General features: G+C 40.5%; 1 protein-coding gene across 10 annotated transcripts in view; it reads left to right on the forward strand.

Moving 5' to 3' along the window:
- The window catches only part of ELF1 (E74 like ETS transcription factor 1), an 89,381-nt gene extending 74,170 nt beyond the window's left edge, over positions 1-15,211 (forward strand). For 9 of the 10 annotated variants that reach the window (XM_048295391.1, XM_048295393.1, XM_048295389.1 and 6 more), the window contains 3 exons: positions 2,278-2,470; positions 3,556-4,023; positions 13,531-15,211. In XM_048295391.1, the coding sequence (XP_048151348.1) occupies positions 2,278-2,470; positions 3,556-4,023; positions 13,531-14,140 (1,271 nt within the window). In that variant the 3' untranslated portion in view covers positions 14,141-15,211. The remainder of the gene's footprint in view (positions 1-2,277; positions 2,471-3,555; positions 4,024-13,530) is intronic. The other variant, XM_048295396.1, reaches the window with a different exon arrangement.
- Positions 15,212-16,282: the final 1,071 nt, after the last annotated feature.

A 16,282-nucleotide genomic window follows, 5' to 3' on the forward strand; every position in this document is an offset into this window, starting at 1 on the left:
CCCCTGTGTCACAAGTGCCTGCTGGTGCACCTGGGGACAGATGTGTTTGCATGCATGCAGTACTTGCCAGGACAGCAGCCCAGCCAGTCCTGGGCACTGGTGGCAAAAGAATGTCAAACTCTCAAGGTCAGAAAAATCTCGCTCTAGCAAATGAGTTGTCATTTTCTTTTGAAGGGGCATTTTCTGCAATAACAGGAAGAAAAACCTGCTGGCAATCAGTAAATATTTAACATGTTAATGCCATCAGTTTCAAATATGCTTCGTTGCCTTTTTTTTTTTTTTAATTAAAACCTGATTTGTAAGGAAAAACGAAAGGCGTATCAGAGGGACATCCAAGTGGCGCTCAAATGAAATTATAGAAAATATGGAAGGAGCCAGCCACAAAACTAACAGGTGGAAGAGTCTAATGGTTCTGTCCGTGATAGCAAGGATACTCCATAATTCACATTTGTCCATTGTTACAAAATTGCCAATTCTGAAGGGAATAAAATGGAGCATGTTGCCTGAAACCACTGCTTGTTATGAAAACCATTTGTTTTGCATTTTTAGGAACATAGAATTGAAGTAAAAAACATAGTAATATGACCAGCCATGGCAGGGAAGCAGCTAGAAAATCATGAGAGCTGCGTGTCTGTTCCCTAAGGGGAATTTGTATGCTAAAATTACAAGCTCTCCATACAATTACACAATATGATGCATAGAGAAAACGGAGTTTTCCACATATTTCTTCTTCTGCTGTGGCTCAGAGGAGGTTAAATATCCTGCCTGTATGTAAAGCAAACCTGTTTTTTGCAGCCAGTCCTCTCCACAGTGATTTTTAGTGGCTAAGCAGTGACAAATTTTCAGGTTGCCTTGATGCAGCTGAGCGTTTTTAGTCTAGATTACAACAAAAGCACCCTGGATTGGGTGGTAAATGGCTGGGAATGCTCTCACTCCTGTCTGACACAGTGTCTTGCCTAAGCAGCCTTAGCCTTTACCTTTGGCGTATATGAAGGCCAGGAGGCTGTTTTATGTAAACTGGGAGACATTTGTTGCAAAGACAGTGTTTTTTCTCTAGGAATGCTCATTTTTCAAGCTTCCACCTGCTGAAGGAGCTGCTAACATTTTTGTATTGCCAGTGCTGATGACTTTGATGAATATTTGCTAAATATAGTTTAGAATATAGTATTATGGGAATTTCAATTTTTAAGAGATCTCTTATTGAAAAAAAAGTTCAGACTGGTGGTCGTTAAAGTTGAAAAAATCTGCTGAATTAAATTGAAGCTAGAAAAAGGGATCCTGTCACCTTGTGATCTGCTGGGCATCATTTTTTGTGAAGCTTGAGCACTGCTATCCTTGCTAGTTTTGCACAGCTACTTGTGGGAGGTGATACAAGAAGTTTTTTTCTTGCTTTCTCAGACTAACAACTGAGAAGCTTATGTGCAGATTCAGATTCCCAAAAGAACATCAAACACCAAAAACCTTCAAAAAAAAGCAGGAAAAAGAGTCTCATTAGTCGTATGAGCTTAGACTCCTTGAATATGGTTTTGGGGAAAAAAAATGCAGATTTTGTACTAATTTTAAGTATTCACAATCTGTGATTTTAATACCCTTTCTTTATATGTGGTAAACACTGAACAGATGTGATGCATTTCCATATGGAAGTGTTTGTCCCCGCTTGTTTGTAAAATGAAATTTGAATGTTGTCTACCAGCAAGCGCAAGCACTCACTGGATTAAAAAAAATTACCTTTTTCTGTACTTTGTTGTTAAAGGTTTGCCTACCTCAGCAGATATCACTGACTGCCCCACATAAATCTCATTGTTAAGGCAAGGATTTTTCTTAGCCTTTTAAAGGATTATAACACTCACCTCGATTCAGCAAAGCATTTAAGCAACAGCTTGATTTCCAGCATTTTTAGGGGATAGAACTTAACATGTTCCTATTCAAGGTAAAGCAATGGTGACTGCTACTGTGACTGGCTTACACAGGAGGGAAATGGGCACATGGGTGACAAATGCTGTCTAATGGTGGTGGTCCAAATGGGGTGGCTGTAGGTTGACTGGTGCCTGGCTGTAGGTTACAGAGTGGCTGGGGTATTTGTACACCTAGATTATAATAACTCACAAGGATCTCTTCCCATGCCCTTCCATTACTATTTGCTAGTCTTGATGATATATTATGACATATTTTATAAAGATACCAGCTTCTTAAGATTATTTGCATCATTAATAAAATATGGCCAACTAATATTTTTTCTTCCTTTTTTTTTTGGTGTCTGAAATTCTTTTATTCTAGGAAATACAATTTATCTCTGGGAGTTCTTACTAGCACTGCTCCAGGACAAAGCCACATGTCCTAAATATATCAAATGGACTCAAAGAGAGAAGGGCATTTTCAAACTGGTAGATTCCAAGGCTGTGTCCAGGTTGTGGGGAAAACACAAAAACAAACCTGACATGAATTATGAAACAATGGGTAGAGCTCTCAGGTATGTGCATTTTTAGTAATAAACTGTTTCTGTTGCCTTAGTGTTTGTGTGCATTAAATGCCTCATCTAATTTGAATAATGGAAAAATTTAGTATTCTCTTAGTTTGGGAAATGAAAAAGTTATTTCAGCAAAATAAATTAGCTAAATAAAAGTAACCCTCTCTAACCTTAACTCCAAGTCAGTCACCTTCAGTTTCAGCGTAGACATTTTTCAGTGCTGCTGCAAAACTGCATCTTCACAGTCAGACACAGACTAAATAAGAGACTGAAGATTTCAAGTGGGGCAAGCCTTTTACATAAAATTTGAATCTCTTTTCAGAAAAAAACCACCAACATTCATGTATGTTCATTAAATTATTTCTACTTGTTGCATGTGATTCCATCTCCAATGGAAAATACAGTTTTAGAATTCAGTTCTGGTTCCACTTCTCTGAGCTTGTGTGTGCAGACCATTTTAGAACATAGGCAGTGGCACATGATTCTATCAGGCTGGGAGTTTTCTCATACATAAAAACCTGTGCAAAATAAGTAGACATCCATCAAGCTTCAGTCTTATCAGTGGATTGATAATCCAGCTGAGCAGCATGTGTTTCTTTTCATTTCCCCTCACCTTGGTGTGCGCAATTTCACGTTGTCATACTAATTTGTAAATGTAACAGAAGTACTGCTCCCCTGTCCTGTTCCCTTTGCTTTGTTGTAGCTAAAATGTCTCCCTGTGCTCACTGGTGAATAAATGCGAATTCAGATAGCTGAAAGAACTGTAGGAGTCAAAAGGAGAACTGAAAGTTTTCATGCAACTCTTACAAAGTGTGAGTTGATAGCAGAGTTGCCAAGTCATGGAGTTCTTCTCTTTCTCCACAGATTTATCTCAGGTTGGAGTTAAAAGGTGGCATGAAATACCAGTAAAAAAAAGTTGTTTGAGGAAAAAGTACACTATTAAATTGGCCACTTTTTATAATGAAGAAACTAGACACATGAAAGTTTGTTTACTTGTTGTTTCTGTGTTTACTTTCTGTGAGTTCTGTTGCTTTGTTTTGTTTTTGGCAAAAAACCTGTATAACTTGATGTGTGCGCATTTTAAACAGATACTATTACCAAAGAGGAATCCTTGCTAAAGTAGAAGGTCAGCGCCTGGTGTATCAATTTAAAGACATGCCAAAAGATCTCATCTATATTGATGATGAAGATGCGAGCCCTAGCACTGAATCACCTGATTCAACTCTGCTCTCGCCTGCTGTGGCCAATAGAAACCAGTCAAGCAGAACTAGAGCGTCTGCAAACGCAGGAGCAAAGGGAGGATCAACCTCAGTGGTAAAACCAGCAAACTCAAAGCCTGCTAAGCTGAAGGAGCATGCAGAAGTTGTACAGCAGCAGACACCTGGCTTGACTTCAGAAGTTTTGAGGACAATGCAATCTCCACAGCCAGTACAACCTACTCAGCTTTTTCGGACAGTTCACGTAATGCAGCCATTGCAGCCCCTCACAGAAGGACATGCAGCTGTAACCAGTAATGTTCCGGATGAATCGTTAAATTCCTCAGTTCAGAATATAAGGTAAGAAAATGTAGAGAAAATAAATATTTGAATAATAATAAATTCACTGGATGATGGCTAGATAGAGTTGATTCTTTGTTTTGTTTCCAAGAAATGCTAGTCTTCCAGTTTGGTTGAAGTGAAACAATGTCTTTGTGGCTCATCCTAGGAATTGAGAGTTACTACAGCATAATATGACAGGTACACACATAACTGTACTGCCTGTGGTGGAGGGAAGCTCATCTTTTCCATGGTGTTAGGCCTGATGAATATCATTTAGAAAGGAAAAATATACAACTTAAAATTGTCAGTTCTGTCCCACAGCAGAAGCTGTGTTTTCATGTCTGCTTTTACAATGCTGCTTGGTGTCTTTGCTTTTGAAGTATACATGGTGGATCTTCATGATACTTTCAAAATGATTTTCCTTCTTGCTTCTTAATTTTTTTTTGTAAGAATTTTTTGTCATCTTTTTCATCTTTTGTATTGTCCCCAGTTGCAAGGAAAAGCTCTATATTACCTGCTCTAGCATTTTGCTGCTGTTACAAGAAAAAGTGCTTCTGATTTTAGGAAACACTTAACAGAATAATTCTTTGGGAGCTGTGCATCTGCAGACACTTGGGAGACAGTCATGCTTCCATGCTTAATTTGTGAGTCAGCTGGCTAACATGACACAGTGCTTAAGCATCATGACTCTTTTGCACCTACCCCTTAGTAGCAGGATTTACTTGTAAAAATGGGCAAGGGCAATATAGTGAAAGGAAAGCAGTACAGATGTAACTGAGGCTATATTGAACCATATAAGTTGGTAGAACAATAATACGAAACATGAATAGGGGGAAAGTTCAGCAATTTGCGAGTTAAATAGGTCTAGGCTAGACCTACACTAGATTATGTATCACAAACAGTATCAGTAGTATAGATGGTATAAAGAATGATAACAACAAACAGAAGTATCTGTAAGACTTAAGTCAGGCAAGAAGTCCAGCCTAACATCTGGAAAACTGTTCAGTGACATTATGACATCCAGTTATTGCATTACAGTATTTCCCAGTCAGACCTTGGGTAATAAGCTAAGGGAGAAAATAGTAGAGATGATACATGTGTGAAGTTCAAATGAAACAGAAGCCTTAAATCCTTAGAGTTCTGTATTACATTGGTTCACATCAATTGTTTTTAACCATAGCATTATTCCATGAAGTCTCTAACTGTGCTTAGCCAAGATGACAATATGAAGGGGTTAAAAAAAGAAGCATCAAACCTTTTCAGAATGGTATAGAAGTACTGCTGATTAAGAAAGGTTATACGAAGGGGTCTGAGCAGTTAGAGTGAAAATAAAAATTGCAATCCAGACCTTCTGGTATGCTTTTAACCACAATGGGACAAGCTGCAAAATAGGTGCTGATGAGTCCTGTGCAATAGACACTGCCCATTCCAGGCTCTCAAAATACAATTTATGACATACATATTTCTGCTCAGCTTCAAAGGGCAAGGTTCAAATAGTTGGTTGAGGTAGAATGACATGTTGAACATTTTTTGGAGCGTATGTTTTAGGCATTGTTTTATAATAAGGCTGAAACAAAAGGTTGTTCAGACAGCTGTAACTCTTTAGCAGATGAATGTGTTTGCATACACATTCTGAATTGCTGTAGTAGGGCTTCTGTAAGGGTTGAAATGAACGGTCTGCATGATTTGAAAATGTATAGCAGGTATGACTGCCATTGTAGACTAAGAGCTGACAAACGTTCTGATGTATGCACACAGTCTGTGGGGTTGTGGTTGGAGTCACTTTATAGTGTGGGAATCATGAGGACAAATAGCAGCTTTGGTTGCCAGTTGCTGTTCAGTGGTTGGGGCATGTAAATAGTCAAGATCATTTGGGGAAAACAGCAACCAGGGTCTGGTAATGATCCTCAAAAGGTTTTCTGATGCGTGCTGGTTAATGGTTGGACTCTGCCCTGAAGCATGAACATCTTGAACCCATATAATTTGTCTTACGCAATTTAGCTTCTAAAGTTTTATTCATGTAAATGTTCACCCCTCTTCTTCTTCATGGAAATAAATGTTTTTCCCTCTGCAGCAATTTGCTTCTGTTCTGTTGTGAGAAGAAAAAAATTATTAATAGAGAAAATATTGAGCATCTTTGAGGTCAAAACGATTGGTTTCTTAACACTTAACCAAAGCCTTCAGAGAATGTCTGAATGTGCATCTTCCCTGCTAAGGGACTTGGTAAAAGAATCATATTTGAAGACTATTGCGAAGTGCTTGTGTCACTATCCCTGACTGGCACTAGGCAGCACTGCCTGGTACAGACCACTCCCAAAGCATCACTGGGAGAGTGTTGCAGCCAAAGGCCCAAGTCCCCCAAGGCCTCTTGGCATTTCTCAAAGGAATGGGCATGCCGGTGTAAATCTGTGGTTGGCTCTTCACGAGACAGGCAGTGACTTTATTTATAGCTGCACAAAGCTTGTATCTTACTCTGAAGTGGAAAGGTCTTGGCTTTTGGATGGCTTTTGATGTGCTTTTAGGACAAGTTTTGGTGCTGCTGTATGAAGCAGAGGCAAGGAGAAGTGTTACTTACAAAGGATAAAAGTGTCTTCAGCCACAGTGCTTAAACAGAAAGGCTGTGATGTGCTAACTGAAGCTTGGGAAACAGGGCAGGAGCAGGGTCAGGTCAAGCAAACTGGGTTTTGCTGACTGAGGAGAACATCTAGTATCCCCAGTGGGAATATGTGGAATTGTAAACGCTCTGCTGTTCTGCAGGTCTAACTGTTCTGGCTCGGTGTATGCAGGCACAGTTACTGCAGTCTCCAGTCGTGTAACTGGAAGCTGAATTTGGCGCCACATGTTTCCAGTGATAAGACAAAACCAAAAATGCCTCTCTGGATGAGCATTTTATTGCTTACTTTTTCTGATGAGCCAGCTTTTATGAGGAAAAAAAAGTTCCTTTGAATTTAGCGCTTGTAAAATTAATTCTGTTTAAACCAGAATAACTGACGCAGGTTAACCAGAATACTGGATTATTGGAGTAATTGTGTTTTGCCTTGGAATTAGGAGGCACTGGCCTGGGATTCAGCTCTGTGTACATTGGATCATTCTGAGTATTAAAGGGCATCCTTTCTGTTGCTGCAGAAAGTGCACCTCTCCTGTAGGGCTAGCAATTTACCTTGTCTAGGGCATCCTACAGGGCTGGAAGGTGCCTGTGTTTGGACAAGTAAATTTCTCGCTTAAATGATTAGGACTGCAGATAGAGAGATGCATTTTCATTTACCTTTAATCTAGGGTAGTAGTTTAAGTGATTTAAGATGGACTGAAAAGAGATTCTTATGCTATTTACAGTTCAGAGAATATCATATGGGGAGTAATTTTAAGTTCTATGTCTTTCTCTGTTATTGACTGTGTGGGACATGGCTGAACCTTCTAGCTGGCAGCTGTCTATACCAAGAAACTTGCAATTAGTTGACTGCTGACAGACCCTGTGCAATGTTTAGCACTCTCCAGGTTTTAATCTGTTTCTGTCAAAATTCAGCTTACTGTTTCTTTTCTGTACTTGCAAGTTGTCATTGTGATAGCTTGGACAGAGCATGTTAGAAGACCAGCATCCCAACTCAGTTCTGTAGCTGGGGGAAAGCTAATACAGACCACAGAGGACCAATGGGATATGCTCTCTGTGTGCACTTCTGAATGGGAGAAACTCGACGCGATGAATCAGCCACAGTTTTCATCTTGGTCTTTTTGCAACCTTCGAGGTAGAAAATCACTTCTGAAGGTGACACAAGCATGGATTGCAGTGGCAGGGTCCTGATTCAAGAGGAGGAGGAAGTAGCTGAATGTGCCATGTTTTTTCAGGGCATGAACATTCTGCGTAAGAACAGTGATGAAGCCAAGAATTCGCCAACACTGTGTATGCATCCCAATGAGCAGAGGCAATTGCCTTTGAAAGTCATGTGTACCCCAAGCAAACACATGCTTTCTGCTGTTGTTCCGTAATCTATTTCCAGGCTGTGATGCTTTGGTGGTCTGACTCCAGCAATGCTGATGCTGAAAAAAAGATAGATTTGTCTAGCAGGAGTTTATCAGCTCTGAAAATGTGATTACAGCTGCTATTTCAAATGAAGTGTCTTCATCTCATGCCTTATACAGACATTGGCTTGTGTAAGTTGCACAGGGAATGTCACCATTATCTTCTGTAATCATCCTTCACACCCTATCTGTATTGGCTTTGCTCGAGCTCACATAGCCCCACAGACACAGGGAACCAGTTTGGCTCTGTCCTACTGAGACTTTGCACTGACCATCTGCTTTCAGTCCCTTTTTCTTGAATAAGAGCTAGAGTCACATCTGCATGATGTCAGCTAATGTTGTAGCCCATCGCTCCTGTGCCATTTCAATAGGTATCCTGAATAAAAATCATCACAGTAAGTCTTGTGTAAGTCTTGGTAAAGGGCTCTCTAGATCTCTCTGGGACTTGATGGGGAACACAGGCAAAAGGGGATCATGCCAGCTGAGGACTTGCAGATGATCAGAAACCACCTCTGAATAGCCTCCTTTGATTAGCCACCATCAGTGCACGTGCTTTGCTTCTGTTTGTAGTTAGACAGCAGTCTTCTGTCAGTGCTCCCAAGGCAAGCCTGCATTTTTAAAAGCTCTCCAGCACACTGACTAGTAGGTATTGTTGGATCTGACTCACTGCTACCATAGGCTTCCCCAAAGGAAGGGAAACGGGACTGTTACAAAGAGCTCATCTCTGTAATCTCTTAAGGCTTGACTGCAATCCAGGTTTCAGGTTGGTGAGAAAAATGTCCTTCCTGAGGGAGGTGCTGGTCATAAATAGGCTGATGTGGTCTCAGTGGGCTTCTACAAGAAACTGTCATTTAGCTTACAACAGGGTGTGTTTCTCAGAACACATTTACAATATGGACAACTTCTATCACAGCAAAGACTTTGGTTGTAACCAAACATTTTGATTTTCCTGCAGCTGAAGAAGACTTTTTCTTAAGCCCACTTCTGATGTAATTTCTGTGGTACGCAAGAAGGCAGCTGCTTATTGACAGAAAGGACTACAGAGTCATCTAGTCAGATTAATTTTGTTTCTGCACAATAAGAAGATATTCATAGGAGCTCTCTTTCCATGTCTTTGGCACTGCTGAAAGAGGTGGAGGTTCTGCAGGTCTGTTAGTAGCAAAGTTCCTGAGTTTTAGTTCAGGTGACCGTGCAGTTTTGAAAAATTCTGGAAAGAAGACTGTTAGACTTTGTGGTTCAGTAAAAAGGACATCTTGAGAGTTCAGTCCTTTACCTCTGTCTTCTCTTAACTCTCTCTATGTATTTCTTAATATTGCTTTGTTTCATTTTATTACTGTGCTATGAAATATTTTGTTTACCTTGGCTTGTAGCTTCAATATTTTTGGTATCTTCTCCATATCATAAATTTCACATAAATTACCATAAATAAACTTGCTTTTCTTGCCTCTCACTAGTTACCTGTTGATGAGCTAATAAGATATTGCACAATTCTAGGCCATTAACAGTAAAAAATGGCCCAAGAAGTAGATGATCATTTTCTGCCAAGCTAAAATGACTTCAGAATTTTTGTCATTCTTTTCTCAGTTTTAATCAGATTGTTTTATGGCAGCATTTCCTTTCCATCACTGTTGCTCAATGTTCTTATTCTTGTTGAAACCTCAGCAGCAACTTCTAAAATAAGCACCCAAAAGATTTGTACTTTAGAGAAGAAAGGATGTTAGCAAAATGCCTGTGAAAAACAGAAGCATAGCAAAATATAGACTTAAAAGCACCTAAAATAGTGTAGCCCAGTGTTAATAAATCACCTTAATATTGTGTACTTTTTTTTTGTAAAACAGACAAAATTATTAACCAAGCTATATTCTTTTCCATTATATTCAAGGCAAATACTTTAAACAAATAGATTTTTAGTTAGTAAACAGGTTTAACAATTAAGGCAAATGTCTTGCTTGGCCACCATTAGCATAAATAAGTATTTATGGTGTGCTTGTACAGGCAACTGCTGCATGCTTCCCTTGTGGCAAGTTCACAGTGTGTGAATGCATATATGTGTATGTACAGGTTTCTGTATATGTGTACCATATATCTGTATCTTGGCTGATGGAGAAGACAAAGCATCTGGAGTAAACCTCAGGTACAGGACTGGCTTTCAAGGGAAATAAAATGGCTTAAGATTAATATGCAGATACTAATTACAGTATGCTGAGACAAATGGTCTGGTTTTGTCTCTCAGAGCTGTTGCTCCTGGTGCTTTGCAGATACCTTCTGCATTGATGAGATGCAGTTCATACATTTATCCTTCAAAGCCACTTCGTAGCTAGCAGCTTTTATTTTTACAAAACAACTACAGAACAAGAAAATAGCTTCAAGGTAATAGTTGGAGGGCATACTAGCACAGGATAGCAGCTTCAGCTGCTGCTTTCAAAATTGGAGCTATTGAGTTGTTCTTAATCCTTCAAACTCAGGCAAGTTTCTTCATGGATTAAAGAACTGGCTTGGTATCTATTCTGATATTTTTGATGCTTTTCTAATGGCAAGTTACCTTTCCTTCATATCTGTTCCACTTGCACTGCTGGTCTCTGTAGGCTTCCCTGGGTTGAGCTGTAGCTATCTGGCATTTTGATTTTACTACAAGTTTGTTTAACTGTAGGTAGTTTACTTTTTTTATTTTTTGAAGAACCTAGTGGAGGCCCTCATCCTGTTGCTACTTCTGGCACAGACGTTAGTGACTTTTCTATCAAGGTCCCAGGGGAATTGCTGAAGGAAAAAAAGTAGTTAGCACTGATAACCCTTAGGAGACTTGGTATGAGCCTTAGTACTGTCATTCTGAGCCTTGCACTTTAGGCTTGGTTGTTGGTATTTGCTGTGTCAGCATCAAGTTCTCCAGAAGTTTGAAATAAAGAAGCAATCGCTCTAGGTGGTGCTTCACCTTCAACCAGTCCCATTTCCATGAGCTTCTTCTTTGGGATTTCTTCTGTTGTGTGAAAAAGAAGCTCAAGATTGACTCTGGTGTCAGTCATATCAAATTTTGTGTCATGGTTATGATGGCCCCTGTGAGGAGACCTGTGTGGGAGCCTCGTTGGCAAGGATTTGGATTTGCTTTGCTATAGCAGCATTGCTAGGTACTGCAGCCTTCTTTCTTGGAAGGAAGAGAAAGCTACAGATGGAAATTTTGTTCCTTGTATTACCAAGCCATATGGGAGCTGGGGAAAAGATTGCCTGCAGCAGGGACTGGCAGCTGGAGGATGCTCAGGGAAATACCCACGTGCTTTGAGCCTGATACCAGCAGGGTGTTACTGGGGCTGCTCTTGCTGGAGCAGTCTTTGGAGCTCAGCTAGAGGCCTTTCCCAGAGGACTGAGCTGAGTGGAACATGAGAAATCCTCTACATACATTCCTTCACTTTACTGCTGCCCTAAGAAAGGGGGAATGCAGCTCCCTGTGTGGTTGGACTATGGCCAGCAGCAGCATCTGCATCCACATTGTCCCACAGCTTCAGCACCACGCAAGTCCTGCTGTGGTAAGCTTTTTGTTGCAACTGTGGTAGCCAGAGTATGGTTTTAAATTGAAGTTTTGAATATGCTGAATTGGATTGGACTGGTCAGTGGCTTAATGCTGACAAGTAGAATTTCACAGAGCTGTGAAAAATAGATCTTATATGGGTAGAAGGACTGTAGAATGGAGGAAATTCCATGGTAGATGTATAGCAGGCAACCCTTACAGCATATCTGAAGTTCAGTCTTCAGAAAGAACAGCAGGCAGTATTGTGCATGAACATGAAAGTACAAATGTTGACAGTAAGTTGCTTTCCATCTTAAGTGATTTCAGTAGGGGTAGAAATAAGCTAGGAGGTGGAGATAGTTAATTTTTTTTTATTTTTGAGAAAACACAATGGAGAGCTTAAGACTAAAAAAGGGGAGGAGGGTAGGCAGGACTAAACACTGAAGAGAAGCAGGAAGATGGGAGAGAACTCTGCATGACAAACAGAAGGAAGGAAAGATTGCCAGAGACAGCATGGCATGGTGGCCTGGAACAGCTGTGGCAGGGTGTCAAAGCAGTTACCCTTCCCTTCCTCTCTCCCTCCATGTAGGGGTCACTAAGCCAGCAGCTGAGATAGCTGATGAGCTGGAGAACCCCGAAGTAGCAAAGGCCTGCTGGTGGAAAAACGCAGGTATCTGAGAATACCTTTCTTATCTCTGTAAAGGAAAAGTCTCTCCCACAATTCCTTGCTGAATTGTAACGTTAGCCCCAGACCCTGGGTAAAAGAGAACTACCTCTCCCAGCAGCCTGTGCGGCTGCTTCCTTGACCTGGTGCCCCGCTCCGCCCCTTCCCTCTGCTCATTGGTTCCGTTCCCTGGTCCCGCCTTTGTACCGCCCGTGTGCCCTCAGATCGCTGGTTCTGTAAAGCTGATCCTGAGGGGCTGTTTGTCTTTCGCGTCTGGGGCCCTCTGCGGAGGATGAAGCAAACCTCGACTGTGGAACTCGCCATGCGGAGGGCCCTCCTTTGCTTCTTGTCTCTGGTAATATTGAGCTGTCTGGCCTGAGTGTGCGTGTGTGTGTCATCAGCGCTTGAACATCTGCGCGGGGATGAAAGGAGAAACTAGCTAGCGTGCTATACTGCCGCACCCAAAGCGGTCTCCTGCCCGAGCCGCTTTTGGGAAAAAGCAGCAATCTCCCTGTCGCCCTAACACCCTCACTCATGTACTCCCCCGGTGACCATTTATGTTTTCTGGGGGTTTTGTCTTGTTTTGTTTTAATTCGCGTGACTGGAGCGTGTTTCAACGTTTAAGTCACCCCTGTGCACTGCAGTAGCTCTGTACTCCAGCAGTACAGCTCTTAATCCTCTAATGTTGTCCCCACAAGCTCTACATCTATTGACAGTAATGTGGTGCCCAAGTCTGTGAGCCTGCAACTGATGGTGTCACTCCTAACTTAAAATGATGTTTTGGCAGCAGGTTCTGATCAGTTGCTTTACCAGAAGATGTGTGTGAGCCTGGCAGACAGAGAATTCTGTGTCCTGGGAGTGTGGGAAGGTCGTGCCCAGATGCTGCTACGATGTGGAGTTAAATGTATATATGGATGTCAGGACAGTTGAGGCGTGACTTATGAATAATTTAGGCTCATGATTTATTAATTACTTGGGGTAATTTTTGAAACTGATGGCAGATGTCTAGTGGGTCATGCTTGTGATGTTGGTATATGCTTGAGATGGAGGTCTTGGATGTGATTCCTAGGTTTCCTGATGAACTGAATGTCTCAAAGGCAGGCTGTTCAGCTTGGTGGTGGCAGTATTGCTCAGGTGGGGTACCTTTACTTTGGGACCCAGCTTGCTGAATTCAGGGGTCAGATCCAGTTCTTGTTTTATTAGGAGAGATTCTGCTACCTCTTTTGGAAATGTTGAGAAATTAATTGTTTATGATGCCAAATGTTTTTTCTATAGTAAATCTATAATGATTTTTTCAAAATTCAGCATAAAAGTGTTCTGACCCTATAATCTTCTCTAATCTTAGCAGGACTTTACAGACTCCAACCCAGGTTCCAGTGGTTGTTTCTCCTGGAAATCAGCAGCTGCATACTGTAACACTCCAGACAGTGCCTCTTACTACAGTGATAGCCAGCACAGATCCAGCCTCAGCAGCACAGAAATTCATTTTACAAGCCATTCCTACTTCCCAACCCATGACAGTTCTTAAAGAAAACGTCATGCTACAGTCTCAGAAGCCAGTCTCGCCTCCTTCCTCAATTGTGCTGAGCCCAGCACAAGTTCAGCAAGTGCTCACCAGCAGCGTGCAGACAATTTGCAATGGAACAGTCAACATAGCTTCGTCTCCATCCTTCAGTGCCACTACCCCCGTGGTGACGTTCTCGCCCAGCAGCTCACAGGTGGTGTCTCACCCGTCGGGCACGGTGATCACTTCAGTCATTAAAGCACCAGACACGAAGCAAGTTGGCCCACAAGAAGAGGAAAAGGAAGAGAGTGACAAAGCAGAAGATACTGAGCAGTCAGAGCAGAGATTCCAGCAGCAACCATTCGTGATGGTAGTGTCCAGTTCGAGTAATTTCCCATCTAACGTGGAAGTGAAGCAAGAAAATGAGCCATTGGAACCCAATTTGTATTGATAATGAAATAATTTTTAAAAAAGACCCTGTGGATGATTATTTTCATAAATGTGATGGGACCTTTTCAGTTATGTATATATGATTTGATTCTGAAGCATGATGTTGCAAAGCTACTTAATTTCTGCAGTTAATTCTTAGAATTCATGCTTTAGGATGGATTTTGATTTTCTGTTAATTGCAAAATGTTATCATATAAATAAAATTATATATTACTCGTTTTTCAAAGTACAGGCATGAAGGAATATGCTTTTTATGCTATGAAGACTTTCTCCTGAGGTTGCTGGCCAAAGTTTCAAACTTCTTTCTTACTTTGTTGTCAGTCTGTTGCCGATTTACATTACAGTAATATTATTGTAACCTTTTCTGTTTAATCTGTATGTGTATCACCTTCGAAGCAGCAGTTAGTTTTAGTAAGACAGTTTCATTCCATGTGTTTGAATTTTTATGATCGAGTGTCTGTTTCATATCAGTGAATGACATCAGTTTTAGACTTTGATAACCAGGTATCCTCTTGCATTTTTTGCAGCACAAACTCTTGTGTGTGCAAAATTGAATATACACTCCTATTGAGAGTACTCAAAACATATATTCCAGTAATGGACAATGCCATGTCTCTATTTTATATGAAAACATCAGATATATTTAATTACAGAAGCTAACAGCATCACTACAGGTGCAAATGTTTCATGCCATTTTGCAGCTATGAAGCTTAACAATCTTGCTTTCTACTTCAGATTATTTTGTAAGGGGGAGGGAAATTAAATATATACAATTTATGCAGGTTTTTGGAGATTAATTCTGCTAAGATGTTCTTGGTTTTGATTGTAAATACTGTATATTCAATGTTGCAGGGAAGTTTTTTCAGCTAATTTTTTTCCATACAAATTTTTGATAGATACAGATAAGATCAATAAGATTGTTCTGTTTAGAGGTCTAATGTTATATGTATTCATATTACAGAGTGACTTTGTATTTAAAGACAAATTTTTAAATGATGGAGCCCATTGAACCTTGGGTCCTTCTTTTGTATTTTTAATTGGTTTATTATGAAAATAAATCAAATGGAAAAACGTTTTTCTGTATTTACTCTGAAATGTTTTTATATTATAATGTTTTGACAGTCATCATAAATAGCAAACATAGTGAGAAACAGGACTGTGATTAGTGAGTGTGGGTCTGTGGTGGGACATGAGCAATTCACAAATCGCTTCTGAACAGACTTGAACGCAGTCAGTGTGCTGTGGGTATCCTCTGAAACAGCAGTACTGTATGTTTTTGTAGCTGAACCAAAGGTTGAGCTAAATCCAGGAACTGGACTTAAACTACTCCTTTTCCATCATTTCCCAGCATGTTACAGACAAACAGCACAAAATTTTGAGTGTATTTCACAAACGTCGTTGTAGATTGTATGATACAACTGACAGCCCAAACTATTAGGGCTTCAAAAACTTGCATGTTGCAATGTTTCAACAGGGGGTGAATTAATAAATATGATGCCTGGTAGTATGATTCTATTGGTATAAAATTAAAGGGACTATGACTTTCTATGGTTGCATTAATGTTGGAGTTTTATCGATGGGTTGATAAGGTTAAACGTAACTTTAAGCACATGAGTACTAGAAAAACTAATAGGAGCAGAACTGTGGCAGAGATAGTCTGGTCTTGCTGCTTGACAAAAGAAACTCTACAAACTATTGAACAAGCAGTTCTCTGTCACAGGTGCCATGTTAGTTCATAGTTTCTTCCCTCTGATTCCCATGCAGTCAGGCTTCCACCTGCAAACCCAGCATGCCTCACGCCATCTCCAGGAAGGCTGGTCATACCCACACTGGTGTTTGTTTATCTGGCAGCATTCCCTGCAGCTGGGGAGTGCTGGCAATATTGCTAGGAATGTGGATAAGCATTGTGGAAGCATATCTGATAAAAGTCCTCATCTGGAGGGCTATGTTAGATTGACAGAAGCACAGAAGAGGGAGGTTAGTTTTCTTAATCAAACTATAAAATAGGGGTGTTTTCCTATTCTACAAATATTTCATAATTGTAGGAAACCTGAAGTGATAATGCTTGACTGACATCAGTGTTTTTAGATATGGGGAAGTTGCTTTGGTGTTTACTGGCAATGTGGAAAAAAAAATTAAAAAA

Source organism: Corvus hawaiiensis, chromosome 2 (genome assembly GCF_020740725.1).
Source record: "Corvus hawaiiensis isolate bCorHaw1 chromosome 2, bCorHaw1.pri.cur, whole genome shotgun sequence".
NCBI classification, from domain to species: domain Eukaryota; kingdom Metazoa; phylum Chordata; class Aves; order Passeriformes; family Corvidae; genus Corvus; species Corvus hawaiiensis.